Source organism: Pezoporus wallicus, unplaced genomic scaffold, assembly GCF_028554395.1.
Source record: "Pezoporus wallicus isolate ANWC-B61680 ecotype Strahan unplaced genomic scaffold, APGP_CSIRO_Pwel_v1 contig_3812, whole genome shotgun sequence".
NCBI classification, from domain to species: Eukaryota; Metazoa; Chordata; class Aves; order Psittaciformes; family Psittacidae; genus Pezoporus; species Pezoporus wallicus.
Genome location: NW_026639618.1, coordinates 4,329,759 through 4,357,177, shown reverse-complemented (window position 1 = coordinate 4,357,177; position 27,419 = coordinate 4,329,759). Strand labels below are relative to the sequence as shown.

General features: G+C 37.1%; 1 protein-coding gene across 1 annotated transcript in view; it reads right to left on the bottom strand.

Moving 5' to 3' along the window:
* The window catches only part of CSMD3 (CUB and Sushi multiple domains 3), a 599,019-nt gene that overhangs the window by 171,961 nt on the left and 399,639 nt on the right, over positions 1-27,419 (bottom strand). Inside the window, exons 26-30 of the mRNA XM_057415252.1 lie at positions 25,559-25,685; positions 24,545-24,747; positions 8,274-8,465; positions 6,849-6,987; positions 5,311-5,498 (exon numbers count right to left, since the gene is read on the bottom strand). Of these exons, the coding sequence (XP_057271235.1) occupies positions 5,311-5,498; positions 6,849-6,987; positions 8,274-8,465; positions 24,545-24,747; positions 25,559-25,685 (849 nt within the window). The remainder of the gene's footprint in view (positions 1-5,310; positions 5,499-6,848; positions 6,988-8,273; positions 8,466-24,544; positions 24,748-25,558; positions 25,686-27,419) is intronic.

The following is a 27,419-nucleotide window of genomic DNA, read 5'->3' as shown; positions in this document are numbered from 1 at the left end:
CACCCTGACTGCCATGACCTTTCAGACATGATTGAAAGCAACTTTGCAGTGGCATCAGCCAGCTTCCTCTTGGGTGCATCTCACCTGTTCCAATGGAGATATGCACAACTAGATGGCTTAATTGCTTCCTGACTATTTTTTCCTCCTTTATGGACAATGTTTCACTTCCCCAAATCCTAGTCATAGGTCCAGGAAGGACTAGGAGCAAAACAGACCAGTGAAAAACAATGTAAAAACTTATTCATTACCACAACTTTTTCCACTGTCTTTTCCTTGGGTCTTCTGCCCTAGTGGTGAGTAACCATACCAATAGACATCTAGCATCAAAAAATTGTCATCAACACCATTAAGAGATCCTTTGGACTGCTTCTGGTAAGCCACTTCATTCTTGAAGAAGCTACAGGAGTGTTAAAAATTCCATGTGATTATGAGGACTATGCTTCATCCAGGTATCGATTTTTTCTTGGACAGCTGGTCTGTTTCTGACACCTACAAGAATATCATCTGTATTGATTTCCTCAACTAACTGAACTGTTCTCTGCTCTTGAAAATGATAATCCTTTACAAAATGGAAGCTCTTATTCAAAGTAGTTTAGGACTTTTAGGTGTACACCTTAAATGTATTCTCTACCATTTCCTGCCTTTTCCTTCCTGTTTTTGACTTATCACAACACTAAAAACTTCTCTCTGAAACCTGCTGCTCTGCAGGCTCCCTGCCCAGTCACACATTATAAACAAACAAACAAACAAGCAAACAAAACCAAAACCAAAACATTTGGTTAATAAAAAATTCTAGTAAAGGTTTTCTGCTCAATAACGTAATTCTTAATTTAATCTCATGCTTACAATATTTTCTGCTTACAATATGCTATCCAAGAAAATAACAAAAAAAATTCAGAATCTTTACAACTGCTCTTTTGCCAAATAGTAAGTTATATCACTTTCACATATTAAGACATAGACTTGTAGAATCATTTAGGTTGCAAAAGGCCTTGAAGATCATTGAGTCCAATCGTTACCCTGACACTGCCAAATCCCGCACTAAAATATGTCTCTAAGTGCTATATCTACACATCTTTTAAATACTTCCAGGGATGGCGACTCAAACACTTCCCTGAGCAGCCTGTTCCAGTACTTCACAACCCTACCCATGCAGAATTTTTTTCTAATATTCAATATAAACCTCCCCTGGTGCAACTTGCGGCCATATCCTCTTGTCCTATCACTTGTTACTTTAGACAAGAGACAGACACCCACCTTTCCACAACCTCCTTTCTGGTAGTTGTAGCATTATAAAATCTTCCCTGAGCCTCCTCACCTAAACACCCCCAGTTCTTTTAGTGGCTCCTCATAAGGCTTGTGCTCTAAACCCTTCACCAGCTTCATTTCTCTTTTTTGAACATGCTCCTGCACCTTAGTTACTTTCCTATAGTGAGAGGTCCAAAACTGAACACTGAATTTGAGGTGCAGCCTCACAGTGTCTTTATGCTACTACTAAAGTAAGTTAAGTAGAGCAGTGTCATATTTAGCAGTTATTCCCAGTAGAAATGGAATAATTCACTGAGCAAACTGGTCCTCTGCTTATGGGATTTCAAGCTGTCCAAATTTCATAATTCTTAACATTTTTCAATGGGAATTGAAATCCTTCCTTTTGTTTATGTCTCATTGTTCTAAGGTAGAGGTTGAAATGCATACTTCAGATATTCTGAGAAAAGCAGGAGATATAACCATATCAGCTGAACAGGGAAAATTAGGATTAGATTGATTCCTTTCTCAAACTTCCCCTCACTTACATATAAACACAATGCATAAACAAATGCCTAAATCCTCCCATTGTTTGTATTTCCAGAACCTTTACAAATGTGATGAAAATTTACATAATTTTTTTGGCATCATTACTCCTGGAAGCACAGAAAGAAAAGAGATCTTAGTGGCACATACAGGCAAGCAGTTATGTTATATTGTATTTTGTCTTGATTCCAGTGTGCAGTGCTTCACTTCTTTGTTTAAACCTAGATCAAGAATAATAAGAGATTGCATCCTTAATGAGCATCCTTCATACTTGGATTGGTGAATGGGAAAAACATTTAATTCCATTAGACAAGACTGTATTCGACAGCACAGCAGAAAAAGTTTTGGCCCTTTGAAAAATCAACATACTTTCTTGTTCTTCAGAATGTCTGTGTTCCTGAACTGCTTTCTATAGCATTCTATTTGCCTTTGTCACTCTTCAACTTAATTGAGAAGGAAGAAGAAATATTTTTAAGTGATGTGGAACCATACATATGGGATCACCATACACCTGGGCTCACTATCAACATGTTTGACACCTACATTTAACTGCTTAAGACTAGCTTAACTGTGGAGACATCCTTTACACCTGTTGATTCCAATGACTTTAGAAAAGTAAAAGAGGACTTTGTGGGTTTGCCAAAGCAATAAATGCATCAGTCTTTCTCTTGTAAATCTTTTCATTTGTTAATTGCTATTAGAATAAATGGAGAAGAAAATAAATCCGAAGAGGTTAGCATGCACTGCCCCTATACCAGCAGCATCTATATTTTCTCTCTGGTTGTCTTTAAAGATTACTGGGTATTTTCATATTCATTTAATATCAAGTATTTGTTTCTTGAGCCACAGTGTCCTGGGTTCAGCAGTAGCAGTCATGTTTCTCCTCCTTGGTTTAAACCACGACAGTTCTTTTTGGCGCCCAACGTGGGGCACGAAGGGTTGAGATAACGACAGATCTGACTGGATTAATAGTCACTCATCACAATGACGATTTATTGGCTCTCAGAGTTGTTTCTCTTGATCTCACAGCTTCAGAATGTTGTAACTTACTTAGAGCCGGTATTTGCTGTGTTAGTGTTTATCAAGTGTGGGGCCTGGGCTAAGGTTCTTGTCTCACTGTGCTTTATGGCAATGGCCTGTAATACGGGCGGGCTCCAGCAGCAGGGCGGGACGGACGTGGCCGTGGACTTGTACCTGGCCGTCCGGCTGCTCTTCACCGTCCTGGCCCTCGCCCTACTCTCCATCTTCGTGAGGCTGCGGGGAGCCGAGGGGGAGCGGCCCCGGGAGCCGGCGGCAGCCGAACCGGCCCGGGAGAGCGGCCCCGGGGACCAAGCGGCGGCGGGAGCGGGGCCGGAGGCCGCGAGGGGACGGCTGCCGGTGGAGGAGGTCGGGGCGGTCGAGGAGAGGAAGGAGGCGGCTGCCGAGCAGCGGGAGAAGGCGGCGGAGGAGCCGAGCCCCGCGGAAGAGCCGAGCCCCGCGGAGGAGCTGAGCCCCGCGGCCGAGCCGAGCCCCGCGACGGCCGAGAGCATCCCCCGGAAGCCGCCTGCCGAGCCCCAGGAGGATGCAGGAGACCACGCAGCATTTCCCAGCAAGGCAGAGGAGGAAGAGCTGGACTCAGAGAAGCTGGTGGTGGGAGAGCCGGCAAGCACAGCAGCTACACCAGCCCCAGTGACAAGTACAGCAGCATCGCTTGAGAGTTCTGAAGGTTTTGAATGGCCTTTGGGTATCCTTGGGACCTGCCTGCTGATTGTGATGGGGATCACCATGTTGGCACACACACAGACTGTGTTCTACCCACGACCATTTTGTCTGATCTCAAAAGTTAAGCAGAGTCAGGTTTGGGTCTTGTCTGGGATTAGACGACAATATAGGGGGACCAAGAGGTTTTCCCCAAGGCTGGACAGTCATGAGTGGCAGGGTGTGTGGGACAGTATGGGCAAGTATCTAGTCCACTGGGCCCCTCCAGTGCTTTGGAAGTGTCGGAGATGGAAGGCAGCTGTATGGAGTCCCCAGCAACAAGCTGCAGAAACTGCTTAAGGGGACAGTGAATTATTTTAAGCCTGGTGGGCCCATGGCACTTCAGGCCACCAGAGCAGAGATGCAACACAGAGATGGACTCATGATCGAGGGGTGGACTTAACAATGGACACTATTGCCCAGGTTATTCACGAGTGTGAACACTGCACACAGTCTCTCCTGCTCTGGAAGACTGTTACAAGAGATGGAGCCTGACATGGACCAGATGGACGCAGCAGCTTTATAGGGACTGGTCCATGCACTAAGATAAGAGTGCACCGAGATAAGAGTGATGGTATATTGAAAATGTGGGATCTGAGCATGACGTGAATGGTATGGAATAAGGGGTGGATAATGTCCTGGGTTCAGCAGTAGCAGTCATGTTTCTCCTCCTTGGTAGCTGGTGCAGTGCAGTGTTTTGACTTTCGGCTCGGGAACAGAGCTGATAGAGATGTTTTGGTTTGGCCAAGGACTTTGTGAGCCTCATGCTCTGCCAGGGAGGAGGGGAAGCCAGGAGGAAGCAGAGACAGGACACCTGACCCAAACTGACCAAAGAGGTATTCCATACCACAGCACGTCATGCCCAGGATGTAACTGGGAGTTAGCTGGAAGGGCTGGGGAGACTGGAGGGTTGGAGGAGGTATCGGTCGGTGCTTGGTCGGGCTGAGGGGGGCGAGTTATCGGTCGGCTGGTGGTGAGGTGTTGTATTCTCTTCCCTTGTTATTTCCTTTATCATTGTTATCATTGGTGGTAGCAGTAGTGATTTGTGTTATACCTTAGTTACTAAACTGTTCTTATCTCAACCTGTGGGAGTTGCATTCTTTTGATTCTCCTCTCCGTCCCTCCGAGAGCAGGGGGAGGGCAAGAAAGGGGGGAAGTGAGCGAACGAATTACCTGACTGGGTTTAAACCACGACACACAGAGAGGCAATTATGAAAGCTCCTATTGATTCTGAATTTTACAGGCCTGTATTTTATTTTTTTTTACTGTGTTATGACCTCAGATCTCTCTGGGACATGCAGACAGCTCTACCATGGGCTATCATACAAATATCTAGCCAAATATTTTTTCATTTTCAGTATTTGTCTCCTAGATCCTGGCACATTGTTTCATCTTACAGGATCTTAAACATATGCCAACATGCCCTACTAAGTGAAGAAAAAATAGAAATAAATTATATTCTGAAAAATACATGCATATGTGCCAGTAGGTTTTGTTACTGAATCATTATTTTGGATATCTGTCAACTGTTGTCTGATTTTTTTTTTCTTTTGGAATCATGCATTTAACATCATCATATATCAGTGAAATAAAATCATATTAGAGGTTTATCTTAAATTAGTACCTTTGTAACATTATATTTTGTATTTAGAGATAATACACGTTATCATACTCTTAGGCAAAATAAAAATATTACCAAGCAGGAAATGATGAGAAATTCAAACAGATTAAAATTTAAACTCGTACACTGAACGTTTTTAATAGAAAACTCTCTTTATTTACCTTTGTACTCCAGATGGAATCCAGTAAAACTAACAGATCCATCGCTCCGAAAAGCCAGATGCATGGTATTTGAACTGCTTTCTATCCTCTCTGGCAGCTTGCTATCTTGAAAGCTCCCAATAAGAGGGCTATTAGTGTCTGGTCCATCATAGATATAAAGAAAATCATAATTTGGTTCTATACTGAAACTGTAGAACAAAGAAGAGAATTGTTAGATAAAATGTGCTTTGCTAAACATTTTCACTCTTATTAGGTTAAATAAAAGTTTGCTATCACTGTTTTCATAGAACAAAAAAGAAACCCTCCACTGTCAGAACAGTGGTTTGCATAAGTGTTTGATTAGAAAACAACAGAAATACTGTATTTATTGATTCTCTGCTTAGAAAAAGCATTTTACTGCTGGCCAGAAAGAATTAAAAAAAAAAAAAAGGAAACATTTTAAATAGAAAAAAAATAACAACAATATTCCTAAAACTTCAGAGAAATAAACAACATAGATTTACTGGAACCCATGGCAGAAATGCTCTATGATACAATGCAGTCTGCTGCAGAGTGCACACAGCTTCCAGTCAGATTGAACACCCTCACACACACAGGAGATGATCTTCCAGTAACCTTAAAGGCAAGATGCATTTTGCTTACAATCAGTTTAAATGAAAAGGAGTAGCAATGAAAGCTCATCTTTTCTCTTGAAATTCATTTTAGTTAATTTTTAAAATCTAATTAATTATTTAACTATAGACAAATTAATTAGCATATTTTTAACCTACATTTGTTTAAGGGCAGAGGGCTAACGAATAAGATTATCTCTGTACAAAAGCAGATTTAGAAAAGATTATTTGTAAAAAACTGAAAAAAAAAACATTATTTTGTCTATACTTCATACTAGTTCCTGATTAAAACTAATGCAGGCATTAAAGACCTTGTCAGTTCCTTCAGGGAAAGTATTATTTTGCTATTAGATTATTTCAAAAATATTTCCTCGCAAAAGATATGCAAAACTCTCTCAAATGTCAGCAGCTTCAACTTTTTAAGTGCCATAGCCTGTACTGAGTTTAAAAGGGTTAGAGGGGTAATTCCCACTCAAAAGCTCATTTAACAGTACTCAGTGGAGTATCCAAATTTTTGTTTATACAGTAAGGGGTTTTTTCCTCATTCTGCAACAGTTTGCATGTCATAAGTGAGTCAAGTCTCAGTAAGTGTGCAATCTGATGTGACCAAAGCTAAGCTGGTCAGCTCCTGTCAAGAATCGTAGTGATTGTCTAGATTTGAAGAACAGCTTGGCTATATTTGGGACCTATGAACTGTTTGCATACTATACTATACTATGAAAATATTTTCATTCTAAGATGGAAGATATCTTATACCTAAATGTACAATGTAAAGAGCAGAATACTATTAAATATTTTAGGTTCATAGGTCTTTCACTGCTGCACAGTAAAAAAGTGCTTAGATTTCAGCATTCTACAATCAACAAAGTAGTTAAATTGAACAACTCCCTGTAATAAAGTTACAAACATTAGCAAGTAGCAATTTACCTGATAAATGCTAATGATATAACATAATCATCATTAACAGTGATAGTCCAGTCACAATCTCTGCTGTGAGGATAAGGATGAGGGAAGTTTGGTGAAAGTATAAAGCCTGATGAGCCAGTCAAGTTTCCTCCACAGGGAGCTGTGAATGCAAATAAATTAGAATTGAAGAGAGAAGGTGTAAAGAAAAAGAAGCAAGTACCAACAATCTGTTCACTGACATTTAATGTCCTCCAAAAGTTAAACAAGAAACAAGTGAAGTATTTACAAAACTTTAATAGAAAAAAAAACAAAATGTATTCACATTTCTCCTTAGACAAATACTAATACTCCTAAGTGAAAAACTTGTTTTTTGAACTCTGTGTCCTTTTACTTGCTTGCATAACAGTCTTTCCTGAAAATACCATGAACTTGAAAAATGCTCTAGCTGCAGACATAAAAAAACTTAACTGGATAAGCTTTCCACTATCTTTTTCTTCTTAAAGGCATTCTAAAATGGGTTATGAAATTTGATCTACTTACACCAATAATGCAAGTATCTGCATTTTCACTAGACAGCATTGATTGGTAATTAGGATCAAGACTGATACAATGTAAATAAAAATTTGAAAGAAACACTCTAATTGCAGTTTTCAACCTCAGAGATAAATAAAATATTTTTTAAGTACACACACAGAATTTAACAAATGTATTTCTCTGTGTGATTTTGAGGTTGCTAAATATTGTGTGTCTGTGGTCCAGAAATGGAAATACTTAATGAAACCAGTAAAATTACCATTATCCACAGGAAGTCTTGTACTTCAGCATCCTTTAATTAAGAGTTCATATAACAAGTGAATAGGCATGTTTTCTAAAGACGTTTTCTCAAATTTTATTAAAAAGATTCTAGATAAGGTTCATAGATACTTATTTTCACAATCGAAGCCTATAAAGTGGTAATCTGCAGTACTAGAGAATGTAACTAATTGCTCAGGTATTCTGTAACAGAGATTCTGTAAACTCAAAAGTTACCTTAATCACTTAAAGAATGAAAGAATTATTTAAGTTGGAAAAGACCTTTAAGATCATCGGGTCCAATTGCTAACCTTACACTGCCAAGTCCACCACTAAACCATGTCACTAAGAGTCACATCTAGATCAGACTACCCAGGATAGTCGTCACTGACACTGACTTTTTTGCCTTTCTCTGTCACAGATCATCAAATTATAAATGATACAGCCTTGAAAGGGGCAAGATAAGAACTATTATACCAACAATTACAGAGTAAATATTTTGTTAATGTCCATTGGAGCTCCATGAAGAATAATTCATCAGATGTGCAACACTCCTGCACATTTGTTCTTCAAAGAAAGTTCCTAGAGCAGTGTGATTCATTACACCACAATTTCAAAATTAAGGTAAGTATTATTTGATTTTTTTCTGCATACCTATACAGACTGGTGGATTGGGCTGCCAGAAGTACCGATTTTCTACCTGAATGCAGGTTATTCTCTCATCTCCTTGCAGTTCATAGCCAGGGTCACACTGAAAAATGACAGTGTCTCCAGGTTCTCTCCCATCCCCATTTCTAGTTCCATTCATGGGGACACCAGGATCACGGCAGGCAGTAGCTACAGAACCTAGCAGAGAAATGAAAAAAAAAAAAATTTTAAAGTCATCTTTTCCATCCATTTTTGCTCCATTACATTTTTCCTACTCAATTCTAAAATGCTGAGAAATCATCCAACAATCTGCTGCTTTTATACTGTTAATTTATACTATTTATACCATTAATTTTCACCACCTGCTTTAATTATTGGACGTATTCATTTAATCTTTTTTTTTGGAGTAAAGTCAGTAGAGCATTGCAATATGTAAAAATAAGAGTAGATTTCCTAGTACCCTAGACACTCAGCATTTCCACCTTAGAGGAATTTTTGATAGGAATAATGGAAAGAATGGATTATACCCTTGCACAATACATTTACCATGCTAGGCTTTTGTAATAATATTAAAGAAATCACCTACACCCAAAAAATATACATATGGACTTAGCCTGACAGAAAATACAGCTACACATAATGCATAACTGCAGATTATTACTAAGACCCTACACACAATTACAATGACTATGAAAGAAGTATGAGAGAATTACAGATGTTTTCCCTGGATTTAACATAATATGATGAACGTACTCTTTAATATATTTTGTACCAAAATACGTAAGCTTATGTAGAAAGTAAACACATCAATATTTAAGTAAATATTATTTCTTAGTTACATTATAAAACAGCAAGATGTTATATATATTACAAATAAATAACAAATGTCAGAGTTGCCTGTTGAACTAGTCACATTGAGCTCATCAACCTGTATAACAAACATGAAGTGGCTGTACTAAGATTTAGTTCAGCTGTCCTCTTTCTGGGGACCTAATACTAGCAGATAGCAATGTATTAATCTGAAACATTCACGATGGTTTTGAAGAACAAACCGTGATTTAAATAAGTTATTTCCCTAGGAAAAAAACACAAGTATCTTGCTTTCCAAGATGTAATTAAAAAAAAAAAAATAAAATAATTAGATCTATGAAGTTCTGCGGCTTTTTATGGGGTTTTCAACACAAGAAGTCCTGAGTAAGGGGGAAAATAAACATACAAGCAAAAAAAAAAACACAAAAAATCAACTATGACCAGAAGTTAGGGAAATTTTTCTTCCTTATTCCTTAAAAAATAAATAAATATTTCTTTAAAATATTAACTACTGCATGATAAATGAAAGATAATAGTTTTTTTAATATAAGTATTGAAGATATTAAATTTTCTGCTTTAGAAACAAGGATCACATTCCTGTATATATCTTTAAATAAGCTGCTAGTTTTTAATTTAGAAACAAAAATATTACTAAAATATGGAATTGCTAAATTCCACCGCACTATACTAGCAGATCTTGTAAATGTTCCACACAAAAGTATCAGACACTGGAGCTAGATCACACAGGAATTAAATTTCAGCAAATATGAAAGTATTAAATGCACAAACAACCTTTACAAATTAAAAGTCTGCTTTAAGGCTAATTTTGGCATTGTAGCACTAGAATGTAAAAGTCAGGTTCTCTCTGCCTACAGCAGAAGTAGATACATCCCTAATAGGCTTGTGGTTTAGGCTTGTTAAGTACTCAATCTCTGAAAGTCTACTGCATATTTTTTCAGAGATTGTTCGGCGATTTGGAAGGCTCTGTTACGAGTATCCATTCTAACTGAAGGATTTATGAAACAGTCTGACAGACAAGGTGAGCTATTATTTTAGAACCAACCATGAATGTCATACAGAAATTCTCAATAGGCTGATAAAAAGTAAATTAATGTAGTCTCAGTGAATAAAATATAACAAAGGGAAAGAACCCAGAATGCCAATGACTGCACCAGGATGCATAAAATTATATATTTTAATTTTACTTTCTCATAAATACATAATAATTGACTTTTGATTTCTCTAAAATGTGTGGGGAAACTTTGCTTCTGTGTTCCCTGCTTTTAAGAAAGAGAGAAAAAAAAATCCATAATATTGCTATTACACGATACATGATTTATTTATTCACATAGTTGTATGACATTATCATCAATATCATCAGTGGATTAATAAAATGATGATTTGTTGGTGCAAACACACTGTAGAGCTACAGAGCTATGTTTATCTATTAACCATATAGTCAATGGAATTTATAATCACAGCTTTCCTGTCGTGTCTGTTGTACTATAGTTTTTGTTTCATGTGCCTGACTCTAGTCCATCATCACTACTGTTAAAAAAAAACTATAAAGCTATGTTTATCTGTTTGATTTCAAAGATCTCTATTACAACTGTCTTGATAGGATATGTTCTGTATTGCATTCTCAACTCTGTTTACCTCTTTATTCTGTTCATTTTTAATATTCATTTTCATTACCTACCTTCAACCTACTTCTTGTCTCCTTTTGAAGTTTCTATACTGTGTTACTTATGAAGTGTTTATTCCAGTACAAGAACTGTGGGGTTTGGGGTTTTTTTCTTATTATATTTTCAGACACCTCAATCACTGCCTTCATCATTCACCATCAAACTTTGTGGAGTAAGCAAAATGTTTGGGAATTATAAAAATCCTTTATAACTTTGCTATCATACCTGCGATGCACTCTTGAGAGCTTTAGCGAAAGAAATGGAGGAGACTATCACAATTCCCCTTAAATTCATGTATAGGATCTGAAGACATGACATATTAAAATTGATAAAGTAAGAAAAGAATACATCAGTTTTTACTCTATTATAATCATTGTAAACTCAGAGTTTAGAAGACTTAAGGTCACATTGTCTTGAATATAGTGAGGTGTGACTTGTAAATGTAATCAATTAAATTACTGTAAACTACATTTTAGATGGGAAAAAGACAAACTCAAAAAAAGTGTCTGTTACCTATTACACGCAGCATGACAGGTACAAGAATGACTGTGTAGAGCATAAACTTGTGTATGATCATCTGAGAGAGATTTTTTTCCTAAGAAACCTATTTTGTTCTTTCTCTAGGCAGTGCCAGTTTGGAAGAATTACATCACAATCAAAGATTTGTACTAGATTAAGAATTCCAAGAGACAGTTCTTGACTAAGAACTCCAGCTTCAGGATGAGGATGAACTGTTCAACAGGTGAGAGATTATTAGATGGATTAGACACACAAAGATTGCATGCCTTTCTACATGGTCAAAGTGACAGAAGGTCATTTCAACATTAACATTTCACACTTCAGAGCTCAGTGTGTTTGTGAAATAAAACTCCAGATTGAGTTTTGTTTTACAGTGGGGTATGGGTTTGGAGCACATGAAGTGATTCTTTTTGGATGAAACTAAACTGAAAGATAGATATACTTCTGAATTACACTGGAACAACTCTGAAATAAGAATATCTCTGAATATGAACAGTGTTGCCAGCAGCGTTTCAGTACCAGCTGTTTCAACCTATATATCACCTCCTCTTAGTCTATGTTACTTACTAATATAGAAATAGCCAAAGAACCCACAAGCCAGACTCCATATAGATTCCATACAAGATATTTTCAAATGCAGACTTCGAATATGAGACCACCGATTCTCCACAGAACCTGCGCCAATGAAGAGGCACAAGTAATAGTTACTCTGAAGAGTTATTTATTTCACCCTGTTTCTGCTACGTAACTTGAAGGAACTGGAGCAGAATCTTGTTTTGGAGTTTCATAGCAGCCAAGCCATGTAAAACAAAAAAAAAAAACACTCCCTAATCTTGTTTGTGCTTTTCCTAAAAGCACTCATATAAACAGATTTATCTGTTCTGAGCAGTTAAGATGAGAGGAGGGAGCATCTTAAATCATCACCTGACTAGCTGTACATGGCTGTCAAAATGCTCCTGAGGAGCTGCAGAAGCCATTAAGCCAGCATTCTGTCACATCCAGAAAAAACTTAAACACAGATCAGTCTATAAATGTCCTTGATGTGGGGTATAAAAATATTTTGTTATATTTTTTAATAGTAAGGCACTGAAATACACTTAAACTATAAATCAGATAATTAAATTATCATAAATTGATCATTCCTGCCTCAAAAATAGTAAGTTATTGCAGAGTCCAAAGGTTTCTGGTAGTTCATAAGTCCAGGCAATTTGATACATGACTGAAATGATCTAAGATGACAGCTCCATTTTCATGCAAGAAAGATACTTTGAAACATGGTAGTAGAAATGTGACAAGGCAGTAATAGACTCCTTTGATGCTGGGATCAAAGAGCAGACACTGGCCTCTTCAGGAACCTGCTCAGTAAGGTTCCATGGGATACAGCCCTAGAGGGCAGGGGGGCCCAAGACTGTTGGTTGATATTCAAGGATCACCTGTTACAAGCTCAGGAGTGTCGCATCCTAACTAGAAGGAAGTGCAGCAGGAGGGCCAGGAGACCTCCTTGGGTGGATAAGGAGCTCCTGAGGAATATTCAAATGAAAAAAGAGACTTATAATAAGTGGAAGCAAGGACAGGTGGCATGGGAAGAGTATAGGGATTTTGTCTGGGAAGCTAGGGACCAGGTTAGGAAAGCTAAGGCCCAGTTAGAATTAAACTTAGCTAGAGGTATTAAGGATAACAGGAAGGGATTCTACAAGTACATAGCAAATAAAAAACAGACTAGGGAGAATGTAGGCGCCCTCAGGAAGCTCTCGGGAGAATTGGCTACACGGGATTTGGAGAAGGCTGAGGTTCTGAATGACTTCTTTGCCTCAGTCTTCACTGGCAAAGGCTCTGACCAAACCACCCAAGTCTTGGAAGGCAGATGCAGGGACTGTGAGAATGAAGACCTTGGTTCCACTGTAGGAGAGGAACTGGTTCGAGACCATCTTAAAAATCTGAATGTGCACAAGTCCATGGGTCCTGATAAGATCCATCCGCGGGTCTTGAAGGAGATGGCAAATGAAGTTGCTAAGCCACTGGCCATCATATTTGAGAAATCATGGCAGTCAGGTTAAGTTCCTGATGACTGGAAAAAGGGAAATATAACCCCCATTTTCAAGAAGGGGAAAATGGATGACCTGGGGAATTACAGACCAGTCAGTCTCACCTCTGTGCCTGGCAAAATCTTGGAGCAGATTCTCCTGGAAGGCATGCTAAGGCACATGAAAAGCAACAAGGTGCTTGGTGACAGCCAGCATGGCTTCAGTAAGGGGAAATCCTGCCTGACCAATTTGGTGGCCTTCTATGATGGGTCTACAGAACTGATGGACAGGGGTAGAGCAGTTGATGTCATCCACCTGGACTTATGTAAAGTGTTTGACCCTGTCCCACACAACATCCTTGTCTCTAAATTGGAGAGACATCAATTTGATGGAGGGACCACTCGGTGGATAAAGAACTGGCTGGATGGCCGCACACAAAGAGTTGTGGTCAATGGCTCAATATCCAGCTGGAGACCTGTAACGAGCGGCATCCCTCAGGGATCGGTGTTGGGACTGGTCTTGTTTAACATCTTCGTCAGTGACATGGACAGTGGGATTGAGTGCGGCCTCAGCAGGTTTTCCAATGACACCAAGCTGTGTGGTTTGGTTGATACGCTGGACGGAAGGAATGCCATCCAGAGGGACCTCGACACACTTGTGAGGTGGGCTGATGCCAACCTCATGAAGTTCAACCTGCAAGTACACCTGGGTCGGAGCAATCCCAGGCACAGCTACAGGTTGGGCAGAAAAGAGATTCAGAGCAGGCCTGCAGAGAAGGACTTGGGGGTGCTGGCTGATGAGAAAATGAACATGAGCTGGCAGTGTGTGCTTGCAGCCCAGAAAGCCAGCCGTATCCTGGGCTGCATCAAAAGGAGCATGACCAGCAGGTCGATGGAGGTGATCCTGCCCCTCTACTCTGCTCTTGTGAGACCTCACCTGGAGTATTGTGTGCCGTTCTGGTGTCCTCAACATAAAACGGACATGGAACTGTTGGAACAAGTCCAGAGAAGGGCCACAAGGATGATAAGGGGACTGGAGCACCTCCCGTATGAAGACAGGCTGAGCAACTTGGGACTGTTCAGCCAGGAGAAGAGAAGGCTGCGTGGAGACCTCCTAGCAGCCTTCCACTATCTGAAGGGGGCCTATAGGGATGCTGGGGAGGGACTCTTCATTAGAGACTGTAGTGACAGGACAAGGGGTAACGGGTTAAAATTTAAACAGGGGAAGTTTAGATTGAATATAAAGAGGAAGTTCTTTCCTGTGATGGTGGTGAGGCACTGGAATGGGTTGCCCAGGGAGGTTGTGAATGCTCCATCCCTGGCTGTGTTCAAGCCCAGGCTGGACGAGGCCTTTGGTGAGATGGCTTAGTGTGAGGTGTCCCTGCCCATGGCAGGGGTGTTGGAGCTAGATGATCTTAAGGTCCTTTCCAACCCTAACTAGTCTATGATTCTATGATTCTATCAATATAATAGAAGTCCTCAGATTTCTTGCTGTTAACAGTGATTTCTAAACTTAGTTTTCTAGTGCATGCCAAATCGAGTATCAGTAAAGAGTCTGTATCCCAAACTTGAGATAAAATTACTTGCTTATTTTCATTAATTTGTGCATGTCTTCTTGACAGAAAAGAAAGAGGAATTTTATTTATTTGAGAATTAGGGGAAGAAACAAAGAAAAAAAACAACCAAACAAAAAATCCTGACTTATTTCCTGTTTGATTTTTTTTTTTCTTTTTCCCAGAGCACAAAGTCAGGGCAAATCATTCAAATTTCAAGTTCTTCATAACACACAGCAGAAGAAAAAAAACATTATTCTTATTTAAACTGATATGTCCTTCTTAACTCTCCTCACTTTAAATGAATGCTTTCTGTAGTCGATCTTTCACACTCACATCAGCCTGACCCATTCCTGACAGACTGGACCTTCAAAATTCAAGCTGTCCCAGACCCCATGTAATACCTTTACCCACATGGACACTACAGTTTCTCTGAATCTCTAATACTGTTTGAGAATTAGGTCAGCCTGGTATTTGCTATCTTAAATCCAACCTTCTATATAACTTTTCCTGAGAAAGAAAGAATAAAATGGCCACACTGTTTTTATTCAGTCTTCTACCAACAGAAACACTGATGATTTTTAATTTTTTTTTTGTCTATTTTTAACTTTGTTTCTGCTGTAAATCTAAAGAGATTTAGGAGCACAGCCGTTATAATTCTTAAGTAAATTCTAACCATAGACTCTGTTGATTTTGCATGACTTCATAGAGTCTATCTAAGTTTTTCAGGTATTATTTGAAGATTAAAATGGGAAAATATAAAGAATTAAGCACAGAATCAGGATTTCATAAGGACAATGAAACCCTTCAACAAAAGAGTTTAATTAAGATTTTGCACAATTACAGTTGTCTAGGTAAGTTCTCTGCTTACCTAAACTTTTACCTACATCATTTTAGTCACTTAAGCTTGGGTTTCATTCCTCTTAGATTCTGCAATAGTCAATAAGTTAGGAGGTGTAAGATAGGTGATGTTTATTTTCATGGGAAACAAACAGAAAGCCCCAAACAAAAATAAACCCAAACAAACAAACAGAAAACCAAAAAATCAGTAAACTGGAGCAGACCACAGTTTCAGTCTCTCCTGTCTAATCTGAAGCAAAAGACAGAATACATATTGATGTGGCTTCTCTTGTAGAACTTTCTAACCAATTAAAGAGTCAATAGCGCTAAGAATGTAATGCATAGGCTTAGCTTCAGTTTTGATTTTAAATAATCCTTAGATATTTTAAATAAAATAAAAGCTTTGAAAGAAAATAGCAAAATCATCAGTTTAAGTTTCAGTTTCAGACGTTCCAAGACCAGACAACAAATTAAGTTCTTGATTGAACTTCTGTAAGAAGAGAAGGTCCCTGCTGAATATTTAGAGCTGGGACAGCAGACTGGCTTACTTCTCTTCTTATTCTATGGACTATGATGGACGATGGAGGAATTGATGCTGTGGATTGCCAATAGCATCTTTCAGGTCACACACTCAGAACAACAGTAGTAACCACCTTGAGAATCCAAGGCTCTGGCACAGCTTGCAAGTCATAGGAATGGTACTTTTTCTTGCAGATAGCAAGGCCCATCTCCACCAAATCTCTGTAACTTTCAGTGAACCTTTCTGAGGCTTATTTTGCACTTACGCTGAGCACTGACCAAATGCATTCTAGCACCAAGCCCAGTACCACACATCACAAGAGGAAACAGATGGCTGAAGAAAGGATACACATTGGAAAAGGAAGGATAATACTCCTACCCTCCATGGGAAATTCCCTGGCTGCCTATGAATTCACGAGGACTACAGCTTGGGCAGGTCACAAAGGGAAGTGTAATACAGTCTGAAGGTCCTGACATCTCAAGCATTCCATATACTTATCTGGTTGTCCTTGTAAACATGTAATTGCCAACCACAGGTTATGTGCATGCTATTGTCAAAACAAGGGTTAAGTAGACTGTTCTGTCCTGAAAGACAAGCTCACTGAGTTTCAGATTTCTTGTGAGTTTGTGCACCTGTGTGGGGATTTCAGTGGTGTCCCCAGGCTCATAGAAACTGGCAAAGCACAACTTGTAAAGTTCCACAAAAAGATACATGGTGGAGACTACTGCAAGGTCCTTTACAAGCTAATGGCTTTTTTGTTGTGTGTTGGTTGGTTGTTTTTTTCCTTTTCCCTGTTTCCTAGTGCATAACAAATAATATTCCCATTTTGATAATATTCTCCTGACAATAAATAACCACTAAGGTCTTTCTGTGGTATTGTTCTTTTAAACTTCTTGTTGCATTATATGTGAGTTCATGAATCCACATCCACATATAAACCGTGTACAAAGTTTTCTGGGAGATCCCAACCTGCAAAAATGCATCTGAGGTGACCATGACTAGCAATCTTTAAAACACAGTTATTACCAGAAAAAAATGTGGAAAGTAAAGCAATGCCTGGTAACCCCCATAACATACTACATTCTAAGTATACATTTCACAAGAGGGAAACAGGAGGGCTTTTAGCAAAAAGCATCTACTCTCTGCAAACAGCTGCTGAATCAAGGAATATAATCCAGGCATATGATTGACTTGCAGTCTATCCATGAGCAAAGCTCCCCACAACATAGGGCAGAAGGGTCTTTTTAGAAGCCAAGTTCCTCATAGTGTAGATACAGGGCTGGAGACCAGCACTCCTACAGCATTTCTCAGGAGCTTTGTACTGAGCTGAAGTGAGGCTGGAGATTCATACTTCTGTCTTTGCAAAAGCAGTGGTTTGTATGACCAGTAACAATAAGTTTTATAATCCTTACCTGGTAACACCAACTGAAAAACACAGACTACTTGGCGAGCTGCATACATCAGTATTATTGCATTACTATTGTATTCAGAATTTGTATCCAGATTATTTTGTGCATTCTACTGATTATCAGCCTTAAGTATTTAGTAGCAATTGTTAAATGAACTTCTTTCAAAAGTGTTGTTTGCATTGTAACCTAGTATTATCTCATATCCTTTTTTTGTCGGAGAATAGTGGAAATCAAGTTCTTTCCTAACAGACTTTACCTGACAGTGAAATCTGTCTGATACATTTTAGTTCTTGGGGAGATAACAGCTTTAATAATTAAAGATAACCTAATTTTCTTTTTCATATTGTTTTTGTTGTTGCCAAGTTGCATTAGTTGTTGAAATGCATTTTGTTAAAACCATCTAAAGTACTACACTGCTCTTATCATGTCTTACTGGACAACTTTTATGAGTATTTTTTCATAGTTCATAAGTAGATCTCTTTTTTCCATAAATATGAAATTTTCAGTTCTGAACATCTATTATTCCTTAAGCATTTGCTCATAGCTTTGGCACCAGGTATAATACCCAGGCCCAAATAAATGAATTGACATATGGTTTCACATAATTGCTGGAACTCAGCAGAAAATGGATACTCATAGTATGAAATGACAATATGCATCTGTTTAATTTGATTCTTTACAGAATACTGTGCAACCTGTTCTGTTGCAACTTCTGAAGATCCAGTGCAACAAAGAACAGCACTGTCTGAACTGAAATCCTCTGAAGAGAAAGTGAGATGGCTCCTATCTTAAAAGTTATTTTTTTCTTTTGCTTTTAGTATCGAAGATCGTATGTATGCATCATACCCTTAAAGATTCAGAACCCTATTAGTATTTTGGGAGTTCTTATAGGTAGAGCCGAATTTGGAGCTCCTGACACCTGGTAAAATATGAAGGTGTTAAATTCATCTTTTGTTGACTTTTTGCTTCTTTTTTATTTATTTATTTAATATAACTGGACATTTTCACACTGATACAGAATTGGCCTCATTATTTGGTAGTATTCTGTCCATTTGTTGAATGTCATTATGCTGATCTGTAAGATTGCGTTTTTTTCTTTTTTTATTTAAGAAAGCATCATACACTTGCAAAATTTAGAAAACTGTCAGAGAAGAACTTCTGTTTCCTTTACTCTTTGTAGAGTTTGCAAATTCCCAAAACAACAATGGGAATATAAAAAATAATCAAGATCTGATTTGTCTTTTCATTTTCTTTGGCAAAGGTTTAAAATTCCTCTATGTAAGTGAATTATATCTTATATGCATGTCTGAATATGTCCAGCCAATAACTAAAGTTACAAGTCCACAAATAACATTTTCTACAGTCATATATAAAAGACTGAAAGATGAACATTCCTTCAGTCAAATGTCTGTTGGGTGTGTTCTTTATAAGATCAGGCAGTTTACTGGCATGCTTTTAAGAAAAAAATATTTCTATGGCAATGAAATAGGAGCCTAAACCTCTTTTTTAATTTAGCTACATTACAAACACCCAGCCCTAACCAGGAATGGGGTAACAGTGAGAACAGACAGCCGACAAACTTGAAACAACCTCCATATTAAGCAGTCTTCTCAAAACTAAAAAAAACAAACTGAAGAAAGAAGATGCATATGGGAAGTAAAAATCCATATAAAGATTTTGACAGAATTATGGATTAAGAAAGAGGAACTGGGTTCCACCAGTGAAAACTTTTCAAAAGGTAGCAAGATTTGTTACAGAGCATGAAAAATTATCGTTGATCAAGTGTAAATCTAGTTTGACTGCCTTCAAGGAATTTCGCATCTATATTTTGGCCATTTTCCCAACATATTGCTTCTCTCTGGAAACAGTTTTTCATTATGTTCCTTCCATTACAAGCTAGCAAGAAAACTTCCAAACAGCTTTTTTTTTTTTTTTTTTTTTATGGTACGTATAAAAGATCTGTATAAAGATCTATAATGGATTTTGTTTGCAAGTAAAATGACCCACCAGAATTGCAAATTTTATCAGAGACACCTGAAGTACACAGTTCAATTTTGTATGGCATTAACGAAAAAAAACCGAAAAATACCAGGAAGTTTTTCAGATTCAAGTAAGATGTCACACATATGAAGTTACAATAAAAATTAAAACATTAATTCCCAATTTGGAACCAGATCAGCTTGAACTCACTAAAATGCAACATCACTAATCTGAGAAAGCCTGTTTTAAACTCTAAATCTGTAAATTGAGGGCAGGTGAGTAGGCTTTGTATTGATGTAAGTCACAAATGTATTTGCCTGCATAAAATACACATATCCTATATACTACTTAACTAAGAAGCAACAGATACTAAGCAGTTACTGTCATTTACAAACCTGTTACAGGAATGGCATTTTTTGTCCCTGAAAGACCCATAAGTTACTATTTCTTTTACTAATATCTGCTACTTAGAAAAAAGGCAATAGCTGATAGAAGGAAAACAAAACAAAGTCCATCTTCTTTCTGTTAAGACTCTTGATGCCAAAAAAAAACAAACAAAAGCAAACCCTTGAAAAAAATCCATGCGCAAACAAACCACCACCACCCCACCCCCACCCTCCCTCCGCCCCAAAGTCAAAACTAAAGCACTGGGCTAAATTTAGAAATGTGAATATTCACAATTATTTCTCATAGTTATCCTGGAATCTCTAAATCCAAAGGACTCCTCTCAAATTAAAAAAAGAAAATAATCAGGAAACCAGAGTATGAAAACATTTTAGATGAAAAACTGGTTCTGCCATGGAATAGATGCAACGCAGAATAAGATCTATCTTACTGATTTCAGAAAACAGAAAAAGCTATGTTAGGAAATGATCCTTATACCAGCAGTGATAGTAAAAAACACTCTGTAAAAAAAAAACAAAAAACAGTTAAATCCCTCAAATACATTATCTCTGTTACTGGAAAAAAAACAGAAAAGAAAGGAATGAATAAAAATGTACTGAGCAAACAGCAACAAAAAGCAAACAAAACAAAAACAAACAAAACCAAACACCACCACCCATAAAATACAAACAGACACTCAGTAGGAAAAAAACCAAGAGGCTGTTCAGTGTCAAAAAATCTTCCTAAATGACACTGTGGTAAATATGTATTTCTTCGAACAAACAATCCCCCCACCCTCCCACCCCACCAAAAAACAACACCACAAACCAACAGTGAGAGCGAACAACCGAAAAAAAAACAAATCAAATACAGGATTTTTAAAAGAATGCATGGCTATAAATCAGCACTAAACCTGAATATAGAAGGCTGATTGGTAAGCATTTAATCATTAAATGTTATCAAAGTAAGCAATATAGTGCATTATATTTCTAGAATGGAAATTAATATAGCTAAACTTAAGTCATCCAGGTTGGTATCTGACACAGTTTTTCTAGGCTTTTTCTGTAGTCTACAGAGACCACTAACTCCAAAGGACTATTCACCCCATCTTAAAATAAGGAGGGAAAGCTGTAGTTTGATAGTAAATTAAATCCAAGCATTTTAAGGCATATCCTGTTACATAAAAAATTGCTCTTATATGATATAAAATACTGCTAGAGCATCTACTTACAAACCCACCCCACCCCCCACAAATACTCAAAACATGCTTACAGTTTAATTCTGCACAGGCTGCCTTATACTGCTCAAAAAATGCTCTATATTGTGTGCTGTTTAATGAGCCAGAAATGTGACTGCACACTTAGGCCTGAGCAGAATGCAGTCTGTAATGCTGAGTGACTCAGTAGTGCAGCTATTAATGGTGAAATAATGGTCTATGAAAGATGAATACAGATCCTTTCTGAAAAAATGATATGTGGCACCTGAACTGTTAAAAGCTAGCAGAGGGGAAACTTCCTTGCAATGTCAGATTCAAAGGCCCTTGAAAGCTATGGAAAGCTATGGAAATAATCTCATGAACTTCATTAGGATATGATATTACACACTTCATGCATATTAAGGGACTAAAAAGATTCTTTTAAGCACCCAAGATTATTATCACCCAATTTTTTACTTCAGTGTTCTCATTCAACTTCTTTCATTTCACTTTTTCTCTCTCTCAACTACTACTCGGTGACATGAAGCAACGGCAGCGGAAGAAAATGTTTCATTATACTTCATACTTCTGTCTGATCCTGAGGTGCTCATGTCTCTGGCAAATACACACTGATTTCCTTCTCTTTTTCCTTCACTATTCTTGAAGTTTTTCTGTTTTGTGCAGAATTTACTGACCAAAGGAAACTACTGCTGATTTCATTGGTGTTTTTTCAGTATGCGCTGGGCTTTTCATGCTGTCAGACAGTTCAGAGTAAACATGCTGTAACAGGGGCTTCCTGTTTGCATGCTGCTTGTGGCCTGTTGAAAACCTTACATTCTTTACCTAATTTAAGGGAAGACCTCTGGCACCTGTTCTCTAGCTGTATTATTCAATCTGTTCATTCCATTTAGGCATGTTCCAAAATACATCCAAATCTATGCCAAATCCATCATGTTCTCTTCTCCCTTTCAGAGTAATGCACAACTGTATGAACTTTGAAAATTAATCTCTGTCAACCATAAAAAAGTCAGCCATATTCCTTAGAAATTTAGCATAGAATAGTTTCCTTCATATTAATTACTTGCTGAAGAGATTATGAATGTTAAAAATATGGAAACACTTCTACTATGTCAGATAACAAAACCCCATGTCAGCTTCTCTAAGGTTCCCCCCCGCTCCCACCTTTAATTTGGTGAAGGATGCTATCTCACCTGGAATTTATGTTACCATATACAAACCAATTTTCTGTACATATCGGATGATTGTAAAGTAGTCAAACTCAAATGATACTACATAAGCAATGGGGATTGCTCCCACTCATTAATTAAATGACAGATGCAGAATTGTGTATGAACAGCTGATGAAATGAGATCAAAAACTATAAAGAATGAATAAGATGGTTAATTCACTTTTTACAGAAAGATTTTTATTTTAAAAATTAAGAAAATAATAAAAAAAAAGCATTCAAGGTCTTAAAAAGGTTTGAACATTAAATATCTTGTCATTGAATAACGTTCCTCTTGAGGTAAAAGGACAAAGAGTCCAGTTAAACACTCATGTCCAATTTTGTGAAATGGTGAGAGGAAAGTAAAAGCAGACAATGCCCTGTGCAAGCTTTCTGTTCGTTAATTACACTGTAGCTAAAGTACACATACATCATCGGTTTTGCTCAGACTACATTATATACTCAAAGAAAGTATATAAAAGTTTGAAAAAAACATTGCATAGAGTTATCTTTCCCTTTCCTCCATGTTCTCAAATATATATCTTTCCCGGTTAGTAAAATAGTATGAAATCTATTAAACCATAAAGCAATAGTGTCATTCAGGTTGTGTATTCAGGAAAAAAAAAAAAGTCTGCTATTCTAATACGGAGTATATACCCTAACTGTGCAACATCAAGTAGTGGACTGTGATTTTTGTGAATCTAGACTAAGAGAAATGCTGATACAGTAACTTCATGGATCCTTTAAACTGTCATGATTAGATCTCAGCAGACTGAGCACAGAAATCAAAAAAAAATACCTCTCCATTCAGAGGAAACCCTAAAACCTCTTTTCAGGCAAAGCTCTTTAAGCACATCGGTACCTGCTTTATGGCTTTACTCCCATGTCTCATCCCTTTTTTCTTGCGACTCCATTCTTAGTCTGCATCAATCTCTTTCTACTCACCCTAAATGACTGCCTGAGGAAGTTTCAGTGCATAATGTTCTCCCCATTCACTTTTCAGCCTTAAACAAAGGAGCATGTCTGAGGCTGGAAAGAAGGCATGTGAGACTCTCCCAAACAAGCTGTGGAAGCGGGAAAGGTGGTAAAATGGCAAAAAACATCTTGGAGCCAAGGAATTAAGAACTCTACTGATGGCTTCAAAAAACATCAGATGAAGCAGATTCACTACTAATGAAGGATCATTTACTTTGTCCTCTCATTCACATCATTTTTCCTTCAAATTACTGTCTGCACATGCATGTATCTGTCATACACATAGAAAGAATGAGAGTAAGGTAAAACAAAGGCTAATACAACTGCCAAGCACAGGAATCACAAGGTAAATCTTATTAAGAATCTCTTTGTAGACCCAAGTTAGAAACTTGAGTTTATTTTGTTCAGCTACTGCAGAATAAAATGATGATACTAGAGCAGATATTGCTCATCTTAAAAAATGCATATATATATATAGATATATATATAAAATTCACTGACCAGAAGGAAAAAAAAAAACAAACAGCAAAATGGGCTTCATTCAATGATTTCTTCTTTTTCAGCACTAAAACTGTCTAAAGGCATTTAATAACAGTTAAGTAAGCATTTAGATATGTCATCACACTGCCTGTAACAAGATGAAATAGAGCTACATTGCAAAAGGGAGACAGACACTGCTGTTCCTGTAATGCTATTTCCCATTTCATCCTATGCAAGTGCAGCAGGAATTAAAACTCTGCACATATGTCTCCAAAACCAGAAACTCTTACTGATTGGAAAAGGATAGAACTTTTAACATACCTCCATCATCAGGATGAATGTGGTTTCGACCAACCTGATCTAGTTGATGATGTCACTGTTCATTGCAGGACGGCTGGGCTACATGACCTTTGAAGGTCCCTTCCAACTCAAATTGTTCTATGACTTGGGAAAAACACTAGTCATAATTACTAGCATTCTGTCACTCTCCCAGCTGCACTTGAAACAAAGCCAAACAAGCTAAGGACATGGGAGGTCTTTTTGAGGTTCAACAAGTCTGAATCTGGGCAAATTCTTTCCCTAATAAGGTCAGAAATGTCACTGATTTCAGTTGTTCCCAGCACTATTCATGAGTGAAGTAAATTATTAAAAAAAAAAGAAAAAAAAATTATAAACTTACTTGAAAACTGTATGGCAAATCCAGATTTGCTGATATAAAAATCTGTGTCAAACTGGATAGTTACTATGTTGAGTGTACTGTGAATGCCTTCAGGAACAAGGGATCCACTAATTTCTTTGAGTAACATCTCATTCTCAGGTGGACCATCCCAAACTCGTAGAATGTCATGGGACGCCTCAGTATCAAAAGCAAGAAACTGAAGGCTGAAAGGATACCATGAATTTTTAGTCAGCTTTCATATTACCCAACAACATGCCAGTAACAACAAATCTAAACCAATAAAGCAAATAAAGTTTGAATTCCTAGGGTGATTTTCCGTAAAGTTTCGCACCTTTACATTTGAATGCATAAAAGCTCGATACATAAAACATTTTAACAAAAAAAAAAAAGACCTAAATATATTTTAATTGTTCTACCATAGAATAGTATGTTAATTTATCCAATCTGCAAGTATCCACACAAACTTTTCATCAGATAATAGTTTTCTTAAGACAATATTATATATCACTTGTAAAAAAAAAAAAAATCTAACTGTAAATTGATGTAATTATCAATACAGTGTGAATAAGTGTCTAACTAAGAAGCACTACCAAATTGGAGGGTTTAAAAAAAAAATATACTCTTCCATTAAATGGTTCTGCTGACTCCAGCACTTTCTACATACTCAATCTTATCATTTTGGCATTAAAATAGCATTTGTATTAGATAGTTTTTATATCAGATTTCCAGTTAACAGTTCCAGTTGGTATATATGTTTGCATTGGTTTAAAATTCATCATCATTTAAAAAAAAAATTATATCCGATCTTGAAGCTTGAGCTTCATCAGGCAATGTTTATTGAAAAAGACAGTTTCAACAGAAACCTACATACTCAGACTAAGAATGCCAAAATACTGGCTGTTAGCTGCATCTTAAATTTTAAATCCTAAACCCTTTTTTCTCTACTACACAGGTAAGATTTGGTTATTATATAATCAAAAAGATTTGTTAAAATTGCAAGATTTGTTTCGGTACCTGACAATATTTCCTGGGTCTACTTCAATCACCCACATGCAACGCAGGTTGTTGTCATAGGGAAAAGGATAGCCAGGTGATAAGATTCTTCCTGATGATTCTCCTTTAAAACGGCCTCCACATTCAGCTAATAAAAAAACAATATTACGTAATGTGTTACTTTTAATTCATTACAGTTTGTCTTCCAGTTAATAATCTGAGCTAACAATTTGTACATCTACTCTCTTACTTGAAGGAGTTACACAACTAAACTGACTGCATGCCCTAAGATTGTAAGATAATACATAAGGTCTTGAAGTGGTTGGGGAAAGAATCCTGCAAATGTGGTTTTATTTGAATGTTTTTTATACTTTCCTTTGGCACCTATGTTTCTCTAATTATTTGAATGTAACATAATTATTAGAAAATGTATCATATACTGAAAGGAACATGGACTGTTACTTAAAAAAAAACCCAACCAACCAAACCAACCAAAAAAAACCCACAAGAACACCATGTTTCCCTAAAGTAGTAGAATTAAATTAAGAAAACTAAATAAATCACTAAGTACAAAGTAAAAATATGTATTTAAAAAAAAAAATAAAAGAGGAAAGCATACTAAAGCAGGCTTTTCAGAGAGAAAATCATCTTTTTAGTCTAGGAAAAAAAGTTGTAAAATTTCTTACTCATAATACAGTATGTAATAGCTATAGCATTATATATAACATAATGAAACTATGTAATTCTTAGAGGATGACAGATGGTAAGTAGGTCCTTTCTAGCTGGCCTCAGACAGTTACTATGCAAAACTGAGTATTTCATGATCTTAATACCCAATCTTTCAGAAAACCTTTTTTTTTTTTTTTTGTAGATTTCTGGAACATTTGAAGCCTTCTTGTTATGCTTTCCTTCCTTTTAAAGTCACTGTAATTTATTTATCTCTTGTGAAGTGAAAAGCCAAAACAACTCTTTGATTAGATCTCTCAGTAAAGTTAAAATCAGTTTTATTTTGATTTAACATCACCTTAACATTTATTTGAGAGATTTATTACCTTATGATCTGTAAGTTCTGTGATAAAATATAACTGAAATGCTACAATTGATGGATTTTCTGAACATACTAAAAGCAAATCGGCAGAGGCAAGTGGCCCTTCATAACTGTTTTAAGCACTTTGTGAATCTGTTAATTCCTACTCTTTAAAAAAAAAATAAAAATCCAAATTATTCAATTCAGAAGATATCACAGCTTATTATTCTTCCAGCAGAGTAAGGATGTAAATAGAGTACACTGGAAGGAAAAAAATTACCCGCAAGCTGGATGAAATGTAAAACTAATTGCATTTCATCCAGAACCACTGATAACAAGCTTATAATTTCTAACTTTCACAGAATGTAACCTGTTTGCTTTTGTTATGATTTTTAAGGGTTCCCTTTCTCTCTCCCCAGTAGCTTATTTCTGCCTCTCCATAAAGGTTCCAGCTCCCCAGTTTTGCTTGTTGTTAAATCAGCTGTGCAAGTGATGACTTCTCAGAAATTAGCATCCTCTCAAGCTGCAGTCGGGAGTAGAGGAACAAAGCTATTTGTTATCCTTCATCTCCAGATTGCTTACTATGAAGACAATCCTAATAATCTTAGCTTTGCCTCCAAGTGTCAATGCTAAAGATTCTTCTAAGGACGTAAAGTTAAAGGTAATACACATTATACTACATATCTTGCTGCAAATTCCATTGATGGTATGTTGTATTGTAACATTTACTGCCTGTTTAACATTTCTGATTACTACAACTGCTTGAAAAAAGTTTTGCTATTGTCTTGTCAATGTCTCATTTTTCTAAGAAATTATATTAAAACAAGAACAGCAGCAATTTTAAGTCAATTCCTG